This window comes from Pteropus vampyrus, unplaced genomic scaffold, assembly GCF_000151845.1.
Source record: "Pteropus vampyrus isolate Shadow unplaced genomic scaffold, Pvam_2.0 Scaffold156, whole genome shotgun sequence".
In the NCBI taxonomy this organism is placed as follows: Eukaryota; Metazoa; Chordata; class Mammalia; order Chiroptera; family Pteropodidae; genus Pteropus; species Pteropus vampyrus.
The window spans coordinates 1,668,050-1,684,362 of NW_011888937.1; the positions used below are offsets into that span (position 1 = coordinate 1,668,050).

The following is a 16,313-nucleotide window of genomic DNA, read 5'->3' on the forward strand; positions in this document are numbered from 1 at the left end:
TGGTTACCCTGCCTGGTCTGCCCGGCTGAAGGCTGGTGGAAGAACTACACCGGGGGACCTGGGATCCAGGATCTAATTCAGTTCAACCGAAACTGATTGAGTTCCTCCTATGTGCCTGCTGTCGTGTCTGATGCTGTGGCTTTGGAGTGAACCAGATGGACATTGGCCCTCTGCTTTCATGGGGCTCACAGTCGGTGGAGGAAGCTGGATTTTGAGTTGATTATCCGCAAGCGAAGTGTATGGTGCTGTGGGAATGTGCATGTGTGTGTGTTGGAGGTTACTAGTTAGGGTTGGGGGTCAGGAAGGCTTCCTGGAGTAAGGGGCTTTTTGGCTGATGTTGAGTAGCATCTGGATAAAGTGGAGCCCAGTGAATAGAGCTTCTGAATCTGGATCAAGAGATTCAGGGATCCAGGGCTGATTAGGTGCCCGATAATAAATGTTGAATGAACAAACAACTGAACAGGGAGGCAAGGAGTTCCAAGCAACTCAGATAAAGTCATTCAGATAAAGAAACTCAGATAAAGTAATTCTGGTTGGAGCCTGGGAGGTCAAGGGAGAGTGGTGTGAGATGGATCCAGAAAGGTTTATATGTGCAGTGACAGAGCCTCGTGCCTGAGGGAAGGAGGCAGCCACTGAACGGTCTAAAGTAGGCATCTGGGATTTGCCACAGAAGCCGGCAGCCAAATGGGACCTGGAGAGCAGGGACAGATCCTTTCGGTGTCCACGTTGCCCATGGTGCCTGACTCCTCTACTATCATTCATTGACGGAGGGATAAATTGACTCGTTTAGGACTTTTAAAAATCTGGGCCATTTCCTTTCAAGGTGCCATGGAGTTGGGCCCTTTACACCTGAACTGAGCTGAAAGGACCAGGTGGGCCTGAGGTCGTGAGCACCTCAGCTCATACTGTTTGGACCTGGGATGCCTTGTGTGATGTTCACAGCAGACCTGAGCTGGAGTAGGAGAGAGAGCCAGAGACCCAGGGAGGACTCTTCCTGGCTTGGCTGTGCCTGTGTGCGTGGTCAGTGAGGAGGGTCCCTGCCTGAGATTACCTAGAGGCTAATGATAAGCAAATCTGACTCGGGCCTTCTTACATCTAGAGTTTTAATAATTCTTGAACCAAGAACCAAACGGCCAGGAGAGAGTCGCCCAATGTGTTAGTCTTAGTGCCTGTATTATTTGGTTTTGTTGTAGCCATGGTAACGAGGGTCGAAGACACAAGAAACGTATTAACACATTAAGATCCATTTTGGTCTTTAAAGAAGGGAGATGAAAGGAAGCTGTGCTGGCATGGGGGACTTTGGAGGATCCAGTGACTACTTCTGTGTCTAAGACTCTCTTCCTTTGCCTCCTAGGGCTGTGGTCCCACAACTCCAGGCTCCTGTTCTGGACAGGCACATCTCCACTGAGTTGCAGCTCCCTCACCCTGGGCGCTCCCACCACAGCCCGGTAGTGGCCAGCAGGGCCTGTCTCTCTGGACTCCTGTGTTCTGGGTGCTGGTTCTGGCTTTCCAAACAGAGACACCTCTCCCGTAATGACCGGAGGAGCCAGGCCAAGATCCCGACCCTTCGGACTTGAAGGACGGCCATTTCTATCCTCCATGTGCTGGTCTGGCCTTGTCAGGCCCAACCCAGAAGAAGAAGCTCAATCAAAACCAGTGCTGATTCTTCTCTTTCCAAGAAATGACTTTGGGTTTTCCAGCAATGCTTGGGGTAGGTGTACAGTAATGTAATGAACTGTATGAAAATATTTGTAAATATTAGATTATGTGAAAAAAATTAAATGCCTTTTTTTTTGTGTGTAGATTTTTTTCTCATAATGTGTATATATCACCGCTTCACTCCCAGGCTCTATTCCTGGGCCGTCCTGCAACTTTGGATCCTGACCCACTTTTCCTTCCTTCCTGCTGCTCTTCTTCCCATTCGCTCCTGGTTCTGGATCCAGGGGAGTCAGTAGGCCATGGGGCCTTTGTTCTGCTCCTCTCTATTCAAGGTCTGATGAGTACGGTTCTTCCTGTACTCTTGACAAGTGCTTTCATTATGTGTAATATGTGAGTGTGTCACTGACGTGCTAAGGACTGGATGGACAGGTAGGCTTTGTCAGGTGCTGTGCAAGAAAGTCGTTTTCAAATGCTCCCTGCTCCTGTCTTGTGATTTATTTATTATTTATATGTCTATGTCTTTTCCAAATAAAATCTTATGGAGAATCTCTATATAAAATGAATAAGAGTAGAATGTACCAGTTGAGTCTGAAATGGGAACTTTTAGCCTTGTCCAGCTGATCTAGAACCCTCCTCCTCCCACCCGTACCCTGCTCCCACCGTGTTTCCAGACCAGTCTCCCACATGTGGCAAGGTTTCCCTCTGGGCCTCCTGGGCCTTTTAATAGCTCACAATCCAGAGGGTATTCCTAGGAATTGGGTAGGGTCAGTATGAAGTGGATGTCTTTGTCCCTAACCTGGTTTAGGGTTAGCTTGAGTGCCTGGGTTTGCAGCTCTGTGGCCTTCCCTTCCTTTCCAGAGGCTTTCTTGCGGGTTCATTCTCAGTCGTTCTCAGGGCCCAGAAGCTCTTCGGGAGTCTCATGGAAAGAATGATGTGTTGGCCCTCAGGATCATGTCCACTAGCCTATACTGCAGGGTCGGAGGACTAAACTTTCCCAGATTTCTTTGCTGCTATGACAGATTCTCCTAATGAGATATACTTATGTGAAGTCGGAAGGCAGAAGACCTTTCTCTTCAGTAGTGCTGGCAGTTATGTGCAGGTTCCAGCAGACACAAGTTTGTGCAGTGGCCAGGCTCTACATCCCACTGTTTAGGCCTCTGCTTCGCGAGCCTGGTGTAGTGGTGAGTTGTATGGTTTTCTGCAGCTTTCTGACCTCAAGTTACAGCTGCTCTGGTGCCCAGTGTCAGCCCTCTTGCTTCTGCAGCTGCAGGGATTCTCAAGTCTTAGTGAGCACCCATTCCTGCTTGAAACACCAGGGGTAGTTTCTGATTTCTGCTCTGAACTCTAGAGGCATAATAGAAGTGGTGCTCTCTGCTTCTTTGCTACTTGAATCTGTTCTTAACTTTGATAGGTATGAGGATGAAGGTGGGGAAGCACAGGTAAAATGGGAGGGTCGGATTACTATGACTGGCCCTGTTCTTCCAACTTTCCACACATCCTAGCTGGGTGTTTCCAGTTTCTTGGCTCATGCTATGGCTCAGAAAGCAAATAGACCTTTGTGGGCAGGGTTGATACAAAATAGTTTGCCACCCCATCTTAGCACTGGCTCAACTAACACTGTTTTTGAGGTGGCAGGGGCTCAAATGTACCTGGGTGGCACTTGGCCAGTGTTCACACAGGTTCATTCTAAAGTGGAAAGGGAAAATTTCTGTGCACTAGGCAGAACCGACATGCACTTTGGTGAAAGCACAGGCTCTTCTAAGGATTGTAATATAGCCACACGGAGTGGGAGAACTGGCATCATGGGCCAAGATCTTATCTGCTCCTTTGCTGTACCAGTTGCCATGGTAACAACATCAACCTCCCATGGTTAAGGCTCTGACTGACGTTTACAGCAGGCTTTTCTTATCCATATTCAGAGGAAGGAAACCTGTGTGGGTAAGGAAGGCTGAGTTCTGACTGCCCAGGAAACCTCCCAGGAAGCCGCCTGGCTCTCGCTTGGGGGAGGGAGAGCAGGTTTAAGAGGTGGGTGCTGAACTCACTGCTTTCACACCAGAGCTTGAATTACCAACAGAAAGAAAAACTCAAACACTTTATTTTAGGTTATCAGAGAACTAAAAGCCACACTTACTATCCTTAGATCAGAAGTAACATTGTATTGCCCCACGATAAGTTACGTAGACTCTTTACCCACTTCAGGAAAAATCGCCTGTCTGCTTCTTTTTTAGCATAGAGGTGGCACCTTTTCACTCACTCAGCTGGCAGAGCAAAGCCGATCCCTTGGCAATCCAGTAATCTGTGGACCGCTTGGAGGGTAGAAGGACGGTTACCACAAAGTTGGTTGAATGACCTAGTTAAGGATACAGAGGGAAAAAGGGTCACTACTTTAAGAATATTTTTACTACAGAGTATGGTACTGGGAGTCAAGACACATGGATTTCAGATCTGACTCTGCCTCCAAAGATGATGGGCAAACAGTCCTCTACAGATTTCAATTTTATATTCTATAAAATGAAGACGTTAGAATATATGATCTTTTAGGATCCATCCAGCTTAGACTTTGCATAACCTTATGAATTGTTTCAAGTTCTCTGAAATATGACTAAGATTCAAGCCTGAGCTTTTAATGGGACTCAGGGAATGCAGTTGGTAGTTTGAGCATCCATTTATTTGTCCATCTGTTTGTCCATCTGTCTATCCCTTACATATCCATATCCATATCCATATCCATATCCATATCCATATCCATATCCATATCCATATCCATTTATATCCATCCATCCTTTTTTCACCCTGCAGTTAGGCACTGTGGTTCCTGAAATGACTAAGTGCAGTCATAGGTATTTCGTCCTCAGCTCTGGGACATCTGAAGTAAGAGGTCACTTTTATAGTTTGTTCATTCTGGCTGGGCCTGTGTGAGGGGGCCGGGACCAGGATGAGAAGAAGAGGGTCCTGCCCTCAAGACAGGAGTTACTATTTCTGGCACTGTATTCATAGCAAACCCTATCTGTGTGAACGTTGGGGAAGGTGGTGGTGTCCCCAGGAGAGAATCCTTATATCTGCCTTCTCCTTACCTTTGTATGCCACTTCCTGCTTGGTGCTTAAGTGACATTTTATAGTACATATGCAGTCTATATATATTTAACCATTAATTTGATTTGGGATTTAAATAAGGTTCATACTTGGCAACAGTGATGTGTCTCTTAAATCTCTTTCAATTGGTAGGTTACCCCTCTGCTTCTTTTGCCACCCTCTTGTAACATATTGGCTGAAACAACCAAGCTGTTTGTCCTGTAAAGTTTCCCAGAGTCTGGATTTTGCTAACGGCATCTCTGTGGTGATTTTAAACATGTTCCTCTATCCTTGTAAAGGGGTGGTTAGAGGTGTGATCACATTCAAGTTTGAGTTTTTTGGCAAGAATACTTCACAGGTGCTGTGTGCTTCCATCAGGAAGCAACTTATATCTGATTGTTTTTCTTTTTTGGGATGTTAGCAGCCGTTGATGTTTATTACTTAGAGTAATTAGTTCTTTAGGCTTAATAATTTTAAAATTTAGTGATGATGAAGTATATAGAATCCACCTGCAACTTAATTTTTGTTTGTAGTATAAGGATTTAAGTTTGGTATAATTAATTGTCCCACAACCATTTGTAATTTCTCTCTTTCTGACCAGTTTTAAATGATGCTGCTGTCTTATGTCAAGCTCCTAAATATGCACAGTGTGCTGCTGGGCTCTCTAGTGCATTTGATCTTTTTGTTGAGTCTTATGCCAGTGCAACATCATTTTAATTACCACCTTATCTTGGTTCCTCTTGGCAAAAAGACAGAGTTCCTGTTGGAATTATAGACAATAATAAGACAAATAACTCAATTAAAAAATGGGCAAAAGATTTAAACAGACACTTTATCAGGGCTGGTATAAATAAATAAGCACAAGAAAAGATGATTAATGTCATTAGTCATTAGGGAAATGCAAATTAAAACCACAATGAGATTCTACTATCTATCTGTGTCTGATTATCTATCATTTATCTATCTATCTATCTATCTACCTATCTATCCTCCAAAAGATTAATCATACTAAGTGGTGATGAGAATGTAGAGGAACTGGAACCCTCATCAGCTGCTAGTGGGAATGTTAATAGTATGGCCACTTTGGAAAACAGTTTGGCAGTTTCTTAAAAAGTTAAACATAAACCTACAACATGATCCAGTCATTCCATCTTAGATATTTATCCAAGATCATTAAAAGCATATGTCTACATAAAAACTTGTACATACCATTATTAATTTAAAAAATGCTTTTTGATACTTTTTTGGATTTGTAATAGGAGTGTCTATTTTAGTTGCATTGTGTTTAGTACTCTTAGAGAACATACTTTAACTGAAGATTTAATTAGAAAAATAAATATCATCTAGTATTTACATTCTCCACTCAAAAGAGAAATATTTTTTAGTTCTTTCCGCCCTGCCCCATCTCCCATATTTCTATCATACAGAAATTTAGTTCTAAATTATGACTAAAATACTTTTTATGGTCAAATTTTTAAAGATTCAACACTCTGTGTGTGTGTGTGTGTGTGTGAAATAGAGAGTAAGTGGTGATTAATTTAGAGCCTTTGTACATCCCAGACTGTCTTTATCACACCCTCCTTTTTGGATGATAATTTGGTTGCATTTGCAATTTTGGTTAAAAGGTGTTTTTCCCTCAGGCCTTTGGAGATATTTCTCTATTATCTTTTTATATGCACTCTGGATAATAAGAGTTGTCTGGTGTCAGTCCGATTCTCTGGAATTTTAATTTCACAGCATGTTAATACATTTTATCTCTTTGCTTTGAGGATTTTCTTTATTCTGATAGTCTTAAATATCACTTTGATATATCTAGGTTTTTTTTTTTTTAAATTTGATTATCTGTTTGTTTATATTTTTAAAAATTATCCCTAACAGGACGTTGTGAGATCTTTTAATCTGAGGACTGAAATGTTTCTTCTTTTCTGGGAAATTATTAGCTATTATTTTTAAAAAAACACATCACTCTTATAATCTCTCTACTTTCTTTTACATTGCCTACTAGATAGATGTTGGAAATTTTGGCTTCTCCATAGTGTCATTCTCTCTTTTTTTAAAAATCACATTGTGAAGTATTTTGAGAGATTTCCTTAGTTCCTTCTCCTTGCTCACTCTTTAGCTGTCTACATTTAATTCTTTAGCTTATTTGTTGATATGCTTTCTTTTCATCTGATTCCTTTTTTCAGGGCTGTATCCAGTTCAGGTCTCATATTTCCCTTTTTGCAGCATGGCATTCCATTTAAAAATTTATTTTTAAATCTCTTTGATGAATTGCAATGGATTTGACGAGAGATTTTAGTGTCTACTCAGTCCATCATTTTAAAATTAGAAGCTATTGTTTAAGAACTCTATTTCTACTCATTAGACTAACAGAAGTATGCACTAATTTTAAAATATCAATCCACACTCTGTATTAAAATAAACAGAATTTACATTTATAAATTTGTGTGTTATAAGTGGCCTCATTTTTAAGCCTAGCTAATTGCTCAAGATCTTTGCACATTATCGCTTAGTGTTTGGGCTTTGACTGTAGTTTGCATTTGGTCATTATTTGTACCAAAGTTAAAACATCCTCACCTGTGGTTGAGAGTGTTCCTGCCCGGGCCCCTGTTTTATAAAGTGGGGAGTGATAAAGTGTTGGGCTTGGCTCATAATTTTGTTGAGGTTCAAAATGCACCACAGGCAGCATTGGATTTATCTGTCCGGGCAATGCATCTTCTATCACCATCTCATCATTGTCCCATCGAGAAGCATCCATGAACATTCCGTGAACGAGAACGCCATCCTCAGGAGAGGGCAACTGAAACACACCCAGAAGTTGAAATGTGAGAGGAGAAGGGAATTGGCAGCTTTGGGCCACTTCCTCTGTCTCACATCCTCCTCAGTTCATTCTAAGAACCATGCTATAGATTGCTCGTCTTACATTCTAGAGAGGAGAATATTGAGGCTCCAAAAGGTAGAGTAACTTGTTTCTCACTTTGACACCAAATCTCCTACTTCATCAATGTGTCTAATAGAGGATACTCCTAGAAAACCATTCATGGGCTTCAGACTCTCTGATATCATGTTGTTATGAATTTCCCCTTCTCATGGGAAGCAGATGGGATAAGAAGGCTGTGATTGTCATCTGTTATTATTATTATTTTTTAACAAGGTCTTTGAAGGATAGTGGTGCCCTTTTAGCAGATAGATTATATATCTGCAGTAATATTTGCGGAGTACCTATGGAAAGTTCCTATTTTACAAAAGAAATCATTCTTGATTTTTAATGCTGCTATTAAAGGAGAGAGAAGAAAGACTAGAGAGATGGAGACAGAGGCACTGACTCTGCCTTCAGTGTCCTATGATTCAATATCACAACTGGTGTACAATATATGCTAATTATGGGCTTCTGTGTCACCTTTCCTCAAACACTGTTCTGGGGCTAAATTTTGAATAGGTGGATAATTGGAGCTTCACACCTACATGCAGAGGACCAAGCAGTGTGGACATAAGTAGTGTATTTTATAGTGAATGAAAAGGACAGTAAGCTCCTTTTGGCTGGCCTTCACTTTCAAGTGTCTTGGGTGCAGTGGGCCTTCCTGTTTTGGGGGCTGCTATGTACGTTTGTGCAGGTTTGCCTGAGTAGAGGTTGAAAACCATCCTGCATCCACTTGCCAAGCCATGTGTAGGAACCATCTGGGCCTCTGCCTGAGGGAGTACCTTTTCTTAAACTGCACAGAGGTGGCAAATGGGCTAACAGTGGCTCTGCTTGTTTATAACAGAACTGGAGCTGTCTAAAAACCGTCTCTTGCAGACATTTGCTGGGAGGGCCAGGAGATGGGCCAGCTTTACAATATGAAGTCCCACAGAAGGCAGAGGTTCTAAGGCACAATCACATCTTAGTGCATACGACCCTGGTGGAGATATGGTGTGGGCTGGGGTGGAGTGTCGGGACAGAGGCCCTGGTGTCACTGTAAACTCCTGTCCATCAGAGTCGGTCTATGTGGCAGATAGAGCGTGCTAGGCACAGAGCAGGGCCAGCATCCTGGAAGGCCTCAGTGAGGCTTATTGTTCTTGGGTGTAGTTCTGCTTTTCCACAGCCTCAATTATTCCTGACATTGGCCTGGGACACCCTCTTGACTCAGAAGTGTCAAAATAATGAGGAGTACATCTCTAAATTTATTTTACACTTATTTAAAAAATATTTTGATCCTGAAACAAATTTCCTTGAATACGTTAGCTTTTATATTGTCATTTTAAGATATAGGCAGTTAAGAGAGATGGGGTTATAGGATTTTAAGGAGTAAGCCATGAGCATGGGATCAATATGATCTGTGTGCAATTTTGCTAACCAGGGCAAAGAATAGATCAATTAGATCTGAGTAGAGTGGATACTGATAGAATTACCCAGGAGCAATTCCTACAAATACCATGAAATATTAGGGAAAGGTTAGTAAAAGCCACTCACCCCAACTCCGCTGATTGGTTAGTGAATACTTTACTGGCAAGAACAAATCTTTGATTTCATGGCACATATAGATAATTATATTTATAAAGCCCATTGGGGTAGACAGGTGATTTAAGGCAGAGGCTCCTCTCCCCCATCAAAATCTCAGCACATTTAAGCTGAGCAGCTCAGATTGGCAGCAGTGGTTCTCATCCCTGATTGTACACTAGAATCACCAGGGGAGCTTTAAAAAATAATGCTGCCTTATGTAATTGGGATGATTCTGATGTAATTGGGATGTGGCTTGGCCATTGGGATTTATTAAAAGTGCTGCAGTTGATTTTAACCTGCATTCTAGAGCAGTGGTTCTCAAATCTTAGTAGGCTAAGAACCCCATGTAGCACTGGTTATTTATGGGTCCCAGCCTAGAGTTTCTGTAGGTCTGGAATGAGTCATTGGAATTTGCATTTCTGATAAGTTCCCAGGGGATGCTGACGCTACTGGTCTGGGGACCCTACTTTGAGAGCCTCTGCTCTAAAGAGAGTAAACTATGTGAGCAAAGAGTTTAAACTGCATCCTTAGTGTGTTTCTGTTAGTTCTGTAATGTAGTTTTATAATGTATGCAGCTAGAGTATCAATTGTGCTAGGAGACAGCTGAATGAATGACACAGGTAATTCAGACTGTAATAACAGTTATTTATTGTGAGTGCACTACGTGTGGGTAACACAACATCCGCAGGTTCACTTATACTGCACTGCAACTCTGAAGATGGGGGCATCGGCCCCATTTTACAGGTGAGAACACTGAGGTGCAGACATGTTAGTAATCGCTCTAGCACACATAGCTGGCAAGGGGGACAGTCAATTTAAATTCAGGCCTGCCTGATTCTGAAATACTTGCTTTTGATCTCTTGCTATATTGCCTCCACAAAGAGAAAGTTACTGTAGGTATCTGTGATATTGTGATTTATAAGAAAAATATATATTTGGTCATTTGGATAACCAAAATACTTTTCTCATATATATATGGTCTTGTTCCTTGGTTCTGAATCACAGCTCCCAAAACCCTGGGACTTTCCTAAGTGTTGAGAGTGTTAGTGGGGGTGTCTTTTGTTATGTTAATGAGGCAGTTTTTGGAAAGCACCTAAGCGTAGGCCTGGTTGCTAGTGGAGCCAGCCAAATGATTAGAGGGTTGCAACTTTCAGTGTGTGCTCCCAACCCCCAACCTCTGGGGAGAAGAGAACTAGAGATTTAGTTTAATCACCTGTGGCCAATGATTTAATCAATCATGGCTATGGAATGAAGCTTCCATAAAAACTCAAAAGGATTGGGTTTGGAGAGCTTCAGGTTGGTCAACCTGAAGCTCTTGCATGGAGTGGGCATGGAAGATTTTTGGCTTGCATGGAGTGGGCATGGAAGCTCCGTGCCCTATTCATACCTTGCCCTGTGCATCTCTTCCATCCTGAGTTATATCCTTTTATAATAAATCAGTATCCTAGTTAAGTAAAAAGTTCCTCTGACTTCTGTGAGCCACTCCAATGAGTTAATTGAATCCCAGGAGGGGGTCATGGGAATCTCTGATTTACAGCCAATTGGTCAGAAGTACAGGTGACAACCCGGGCTTACAACTAGCATTTGAAATGGGGGGTGCAGTCTTGTAGGACTGAACCCTTAACCTGTGGGATCTGATGCTCTCCAGAGTAGTGTCAGAATTGAGAAGTGTAGGACACCTAGCTGGTGTTTGAGAACTGCTTGTTGGTGTAGAAACCCTCCCCACCCACTGTCCCACCTTGAAATTGGGTTCAGAACCAAATTAGTATATGAAGAAATAGAACGATATTGCTTTAAGAATTTTTCTACAGAATAGATTAATTTAGGCCACCCCTATCTAGTTATCGTTCATTGGGGAGCTCGTCTCGGGGGTGTGAGTCCCATCCTGGGAGTCACATATGGGGAGGTAGAAGGGGCTGGGGAGGTTGCTGAGATACTGAACAACAGGACAGAAGCTGCTTTGCTGTAACAACAGTCAGGGGGACAATACCTCTATGTCCATGGGCAGTTCTTGTCCAAACTGCACTGTCTTGGCAGCTTCTATAACTGCAGCTTGATCCCGATAGATAGGAATCATGTTGTACTTGAAACTCAGCTCGTCTATAGGCAAATTGTATTTCCGAGCATGATTTTGAAGAGTTCCTGTAAATATAAAAAATCAGAAAAACAGGTCCTTTAAATAAGACTGCTACTGCCCAAACACAGCCCCTACTCTCCCCAGCCAGGCTGCTCTAGCGTTAGAGAGCTTTCCCTCCATCGAGAAGACTCAATCATTAACACTTTATTTTGAGTTAATTCATTGGGACAGGAAGTCTGTGAGTAATAAAGTGAGAGGGGCAGAACCAACACATGAACATATTTTTGTTTGTGGTTGGGAAGAGAGAGAGAAAACTAAGTCTGCCCGTGAGGGAGACAGATCAGTGCGGGAGTTTCAAGAGCCCAATCTTCCCAGCTTTACAGTCTTGCTCAGCTTTGCCTTGTATGGGCTGTTTATTAGAGATTCAGAATGAGAGAGATTAAGGGCTCAACTAATTAGCATCCAGTAGTCCAGATGCCCTGTCCCACTCTGGGGATCTTTAGGAGAAACCCTTGGAATTCCCTCTTCCCACCCCTGGCTGCTGGAGGGAGATCAAGAGTTTTTTTTAGTCAACTATAATTGAAAAAATATATTTTTTAAAAGAGTATTTTTTAGAGGGAAGGCGGCTGCTCAGAATTGGGGCTAGAGCAGGTGGAGAACATGTGGTGCCCTAGAGCACAGGCCGCATGGGGATATGGGGCACACTGTACATTCACAGGGGCAGAGATGTTTGCATTTGCAGAACTTGAGAAGGGCAGGTTGGGGGACATCTGCTATTTCTGCCATTCTTTTCCTGAGCAAGCGAGGAAGAGCAGCGTCTTATTGGACTTCCCTCTATAATCAACAGCCCCATTGTTAGGCCATTAGCAGCCATGCCATTTTGCCAGTTCCTAGAAACTCAGTATGTAACAAATCATGATCTTTCCTGTGGGATTTTTCTAGGGAAAGCACTAGTACCTGTTAGAAATCCTTGAGGAAAGAAGAAACCGGAGATCCAGAAGGACTTAGGCTGTCCTCTTTTGAGCCACAACTAAAGGAGAAACATTACACCATAATGTATTGGCTTTCTGAGATGGCATTTGTCATTTAAATCAGTCCTATTCTGGAGGGCCTCTCAGGAGGCAGAATCTAAACTAATTCTGAGTTAGTCACCAGCCCCATTCTTAATGTCTGCCCTGTCCCCCTTCCTCGCCCACCACCCTGACCACAAACCCAGAATCTGGTTATTATAGAGAGTATAGAAGAAGGAAATGACAGCAAGGTCACACTTGAAGTTTGGACCCATTTCAGCTTGGTTCTGTTCCTCACAGTGGGGTCCCATGAACTGAATCTGAAACTCCAAGAATGGCATGGAATTGAAATGGTATCTTGGGATAAAGGCCAAGGACAAACTACATTATAATAAACATAAGATGTTTAAAGTGATGCCATTCTACAAGTTTCTGTTTCTTTGGGCTCCGATGACCCCTCAAGGGTTGTTGATATTTCAGTTAGCTAGGGCTTTCTAAGCACCTTAGGGCCAACTGTTACTAGATTCATCAAACCCAAAAGAAAGCATTTTCTTACGTCCACAAACGAGGTCCTCAGAATAAGGTCTTTGACCCATGACCCCAGTGGTTTCAGGGATGGGTAGGCCGTGTTGGACCACAAAGAGGGGACCTGGTTGTTGAGGAAACTGTTATACACCTTTTCCATTTCTTCGGACATCACCACAAGTCCAGCAATGGCTTTGTCGAGTGTTTCTAGAGATGTCTGAAAGAAAAAAAAAAGGTTGGTGCCCTCCACAGATGTAATTGTCAAGTGGGAATGACACCCATTTGTGGTGGTGGGTGCTGCCTTGTGCTGAAAGGCACTCTTGCTGGGTTCCATCCTCTCTGCTTACCATCTGCTGCGTCAGACTCTCTGATCTTCCATACAGTTTTACATGTGACCAGGTTGTGTAAGATCTGGAGGTGGCAGGGGGGTAGGGTAGGGTGGGCATTCAGGCAGTTAATAGCAGAATCCAATGAAGTGGAAAGAAGAGAAATAGGACAAATGTCCCCAGAAACGTAGAGAAATGATTTTGAGAAATACCACTGTCCAGGCCAAAGGAGGAATAGACCTGATGGTTAGTGATTTGGGAACTGTGGGGAGGGGTGAGGATGTGAGGTGGACCTCATGCCAGGGGCCAACTCTGCCCATAGCCCCATGAGTTATAGCAGAAAGGGGAGATTCTTAGATGAGACCAATCTTTTGGCTGATGCCAGAGTCTCCTGGTACCAGAAACACTTCCTTACGACACACCCCTTATTCTCTCCTCACTTCAATAAAAGACAGAGGCCGGCAGCAGCCATGGAAATACAGGGTAATATTTGCCACTGGGCTAAAGACAGAGGCAGGGCAGATAGATTGGAATGGCCTTCGTAGGTTCCAGTTTTGTGAAAACTACTGCCAAGTATTATAGGAAGGTGTTAGAGGCCAAATTTATGTTGATTAAAAAAACAAAATAAGACCTGGGACCATATGCACATAGGTCTAGAGATAGGTGGTATGTGGACACAAGCCTAGTCATCCTTCCATTCCTGCATAGAGTTATTCCCCTCCTCCCGTCTTTTCACAAGAGGCGGTGGTATAAAAATGAAGTTTTAATTAGATTTTCCCTTATGATCTGAGGAACCATTTGCAGCAGAATGTAGCAGTGGTTTAAAGATTAAAAAAGCCTTTAAAGATTTAAAAGGTCCTCTGCCAGAGTCAAAACAGTACCACATCTTAGACACTGAAAATGGAAAAACATAGCAGAGAAGACTTACCTAAAACGCAGAAAGAATGCTTAAACTAGAGAGGTGGAGGGATCAGGCTGCTAGCGCCTTCTAGGTCTGCTTAAAGTAAACAGGTCACAATGCAGCCTGTTCTCCCAGAGGGAGCAGCTAACACACAGGTGTATTTGATGGGGGAAAGTGCATTTAAAAATGTTCTTCCATATGGCTAGAAGCCTAAATAACAGGGTAGCCTTGTCTCTCCTAGGACCTGTCCTGACTCACAGTTCTGTAACTATCTGGAGGAGAGTGAGCTCGCTAATATGGCAGCTCCAAGGCCCTGGGTGGTGCTGCCTCCCCTTGGCCTTCCTTACTGCCACCATGGTGCTGCCTTGCTGGTCCCTGGGCAAAGTGAAGGTGAGACTGGGACAGAGCTGGGGCCAGGCTGGACCGGGCAGAGGTCAGGATGAGGAAGATCTCTGGTGCAGGCCCAGCACGCAGTGGTGGCCGCCATCCCTCCCTCAAATGGGAGCGCTCTGCTCTGATTCCGGACTGCCTAGCAGGCTCCTTTTCCCCAGGTTCCCCCCGCTTCTACTTCCATGAGGTGAATTCCTCTACTATTGGTGGACATTATTGTTTGACCACAAGAAGTGACCACAGGGAAGCCTGAGAAGAACATTTGTTTATTCATGCATTCAAATATTCATGGAAGATTTAGCATGTGTTGGGCACTAGAGAAGCAGAAATGACTAATATGCCAGCCCCTTTTTCTTTAAGAAGTTCAATTTCTATTGGGGAAGCCATACTCATGGAGGAGTAATTATAAAACAATGTGGTATGTACAGTGATAGGCACAGAAACTGGAAATGATGAAGCCCAGAAGAGGTGCTCCTAAGTCATCTGGTGGTTGAGGGAAGGGCTGCTGTTCCAGGAGGATTTATGGAGGAAGTGACATTTACACTTGTCTACCTTCAAGTGGGTAAAAGGTCATGATGTGGAAGAGGCAAGAGATGAGCAGTATCCATCTCCTTGTCTTCCTTTGAACAACAGTAACTGCCTTCCTTAGTTTTAATTGGGCATAGAGCAATCTACCCAGAGACTATAATTCTTAGCCATGCTTAAAGCTTTGGTGTGGCCATGTGACCAAATTTTGGCTAATACAAGAAGAAATGATGTATGTAACTTCTGGATCATATTTTTATGAGGAAGCTGCTTTTCCTAAGCCCTCTTTCCCCACACTGACTGGCAAAAGGGGACAATTGGAGCAGCTACCTTAGACCCAGAGATGGAAGCTACCTGTTAAGGCAGGAAGAGCCAATCCTCCAGCTGGGATCCCTCAACAAGCTCAGAAAGCAAGATTAACTACCTGCCCTAGACAGGGCTCCCTCTGGGCAGTTAGCTGAGAGAGAAGTGAATTTCTATCTTGTTTTGGCCACTGTACTTGGGGGTCTTCATAATAGCAGCTTAGTCTGTACCCTGATTTATTTAATATAGAAGGTGATAAGCCCTGACCTGGCTACTTGGCCTGCTGACACAGTAGTATACCTGACTAGATGCCATAGTCTCAGACGAGGACTTCATATACTAAACTGCCCCAAGGTCCCCCTAACCCACAAGCCTGGGCATTGCCAGCCAACCAGTAACATTTGCAGACTTTGTATTTCTAACAGGGGACAGATGGTTTTGGCTTTAAAAGATTTACCACACCTGTCTTCCCCAGTTTTATCAATGAGCCTTGACTCTCTGCTAGGTATTTGGTTCCCTGTTTGGCAGTAAAAAAATTTCCTGTTACTGCTCACTATTTGGTCTCTAACAGTTTTTGTGTTTCCCTTATCAGAGTTATGCACAGAGAAACCAGGAAGGTGTTTAGTTATCATTATAAATTCAAGGCCATCTAGAGAGAAAGTATTCCTGAGCAAAGGATCAAATAGTTGTCCTTGAGCCATACTTGCAGTGAAATCATTTGAGGGAGCTTATTTATTTGTATTCCCTGGAATTTCTTCAGGAATTCCCCGTTGGGTCTGGAGTGGGATCGTGAGTCTGCATTTTGAACATGCAGTATAGCAGATTCTAATGCAGGTGTTTTGTGGCCCATACTTCATGAAACTCTGGTTTTCATAATCTTCATAAAGACTATGTTATTAAATAAATCTCTCTTATTGAATGCTTAGGTCCCTGACCAAATTTTTAGTCTATAATGATAATTCTAAGGGTATAAGTTAGGATAATGAAGAGACTAAGGATTTGTAATGTCCCATATTCATGAAGCCATTATTAGAGAGGGAATGCA

General features: G+C 43.1%; 2 protein-coding genes across 16 annotated transcripts in view; one reads left to right on the forward strand and one right to left on the reverse strand.

The window, feature by feature from the left end:
- TRABD2A (TraB domain containing 2A) overlaps positions 1 to 1,860 on the forward strand; it is an 86,158-nt gene extending 84,298 nt beyond the window's left edge. For 4 of the 15 annotated variants that reach the window (XR_896442.2, XR_002782660.1, XR_002782659.1 and 1 more), the window contains one exon: positions 1,355 to 1,853. The gene's annotated coding sequence lies outside the window, so the exon portion shown is untranslated. Of the gene's footprint in view, positions 1 to 1,354 lie in introns of all 15 variants that reach the window. The other 11 variants (XR_002782661.1, XR_002782664.1, XR_002782668.1 and 8 more) reach the window with 6 other exon arrangements.
- A 1,925-nt stretch (positions 1,861 to 3,785) lies between these two features.
- The window catches only part of DNAH6 (dynein axonemal heavy chain 6), a 262,220-nt gene continuing 249,692 nt past the window's right edge, over positions 3,786 to 16,313 (reverse strand). The window contains exons 71-75 of the mRNA XM_023536421.1: positions 12,855 to 13,040; positions 12,246 to 12,318; positions 11,202 to 11,353; positions 7,309 to 7,531; positions 3,786 to 4,009 (exon numbers count right to left, since the gene is read on the reverse strand). Coding sequence (XP_023392189.1) covers positions 3,906 to 4,009; positions 7,309 to 7,531; positions 11,202 to 11,353; positions 12,246 to 12,318; positions 12,855 to 13,040 — 738 coding nt within the window. The 3' untranslated portion in view covers positions 3,786 to 3,905. The remainder of the gene's footprint in view (positions 4,010 to 7,308; positions 7,532 to 11,201; positions 11,354 to 12,245; positions 12,319 to 12,854; positions 13,041 to 16,313) is intronic.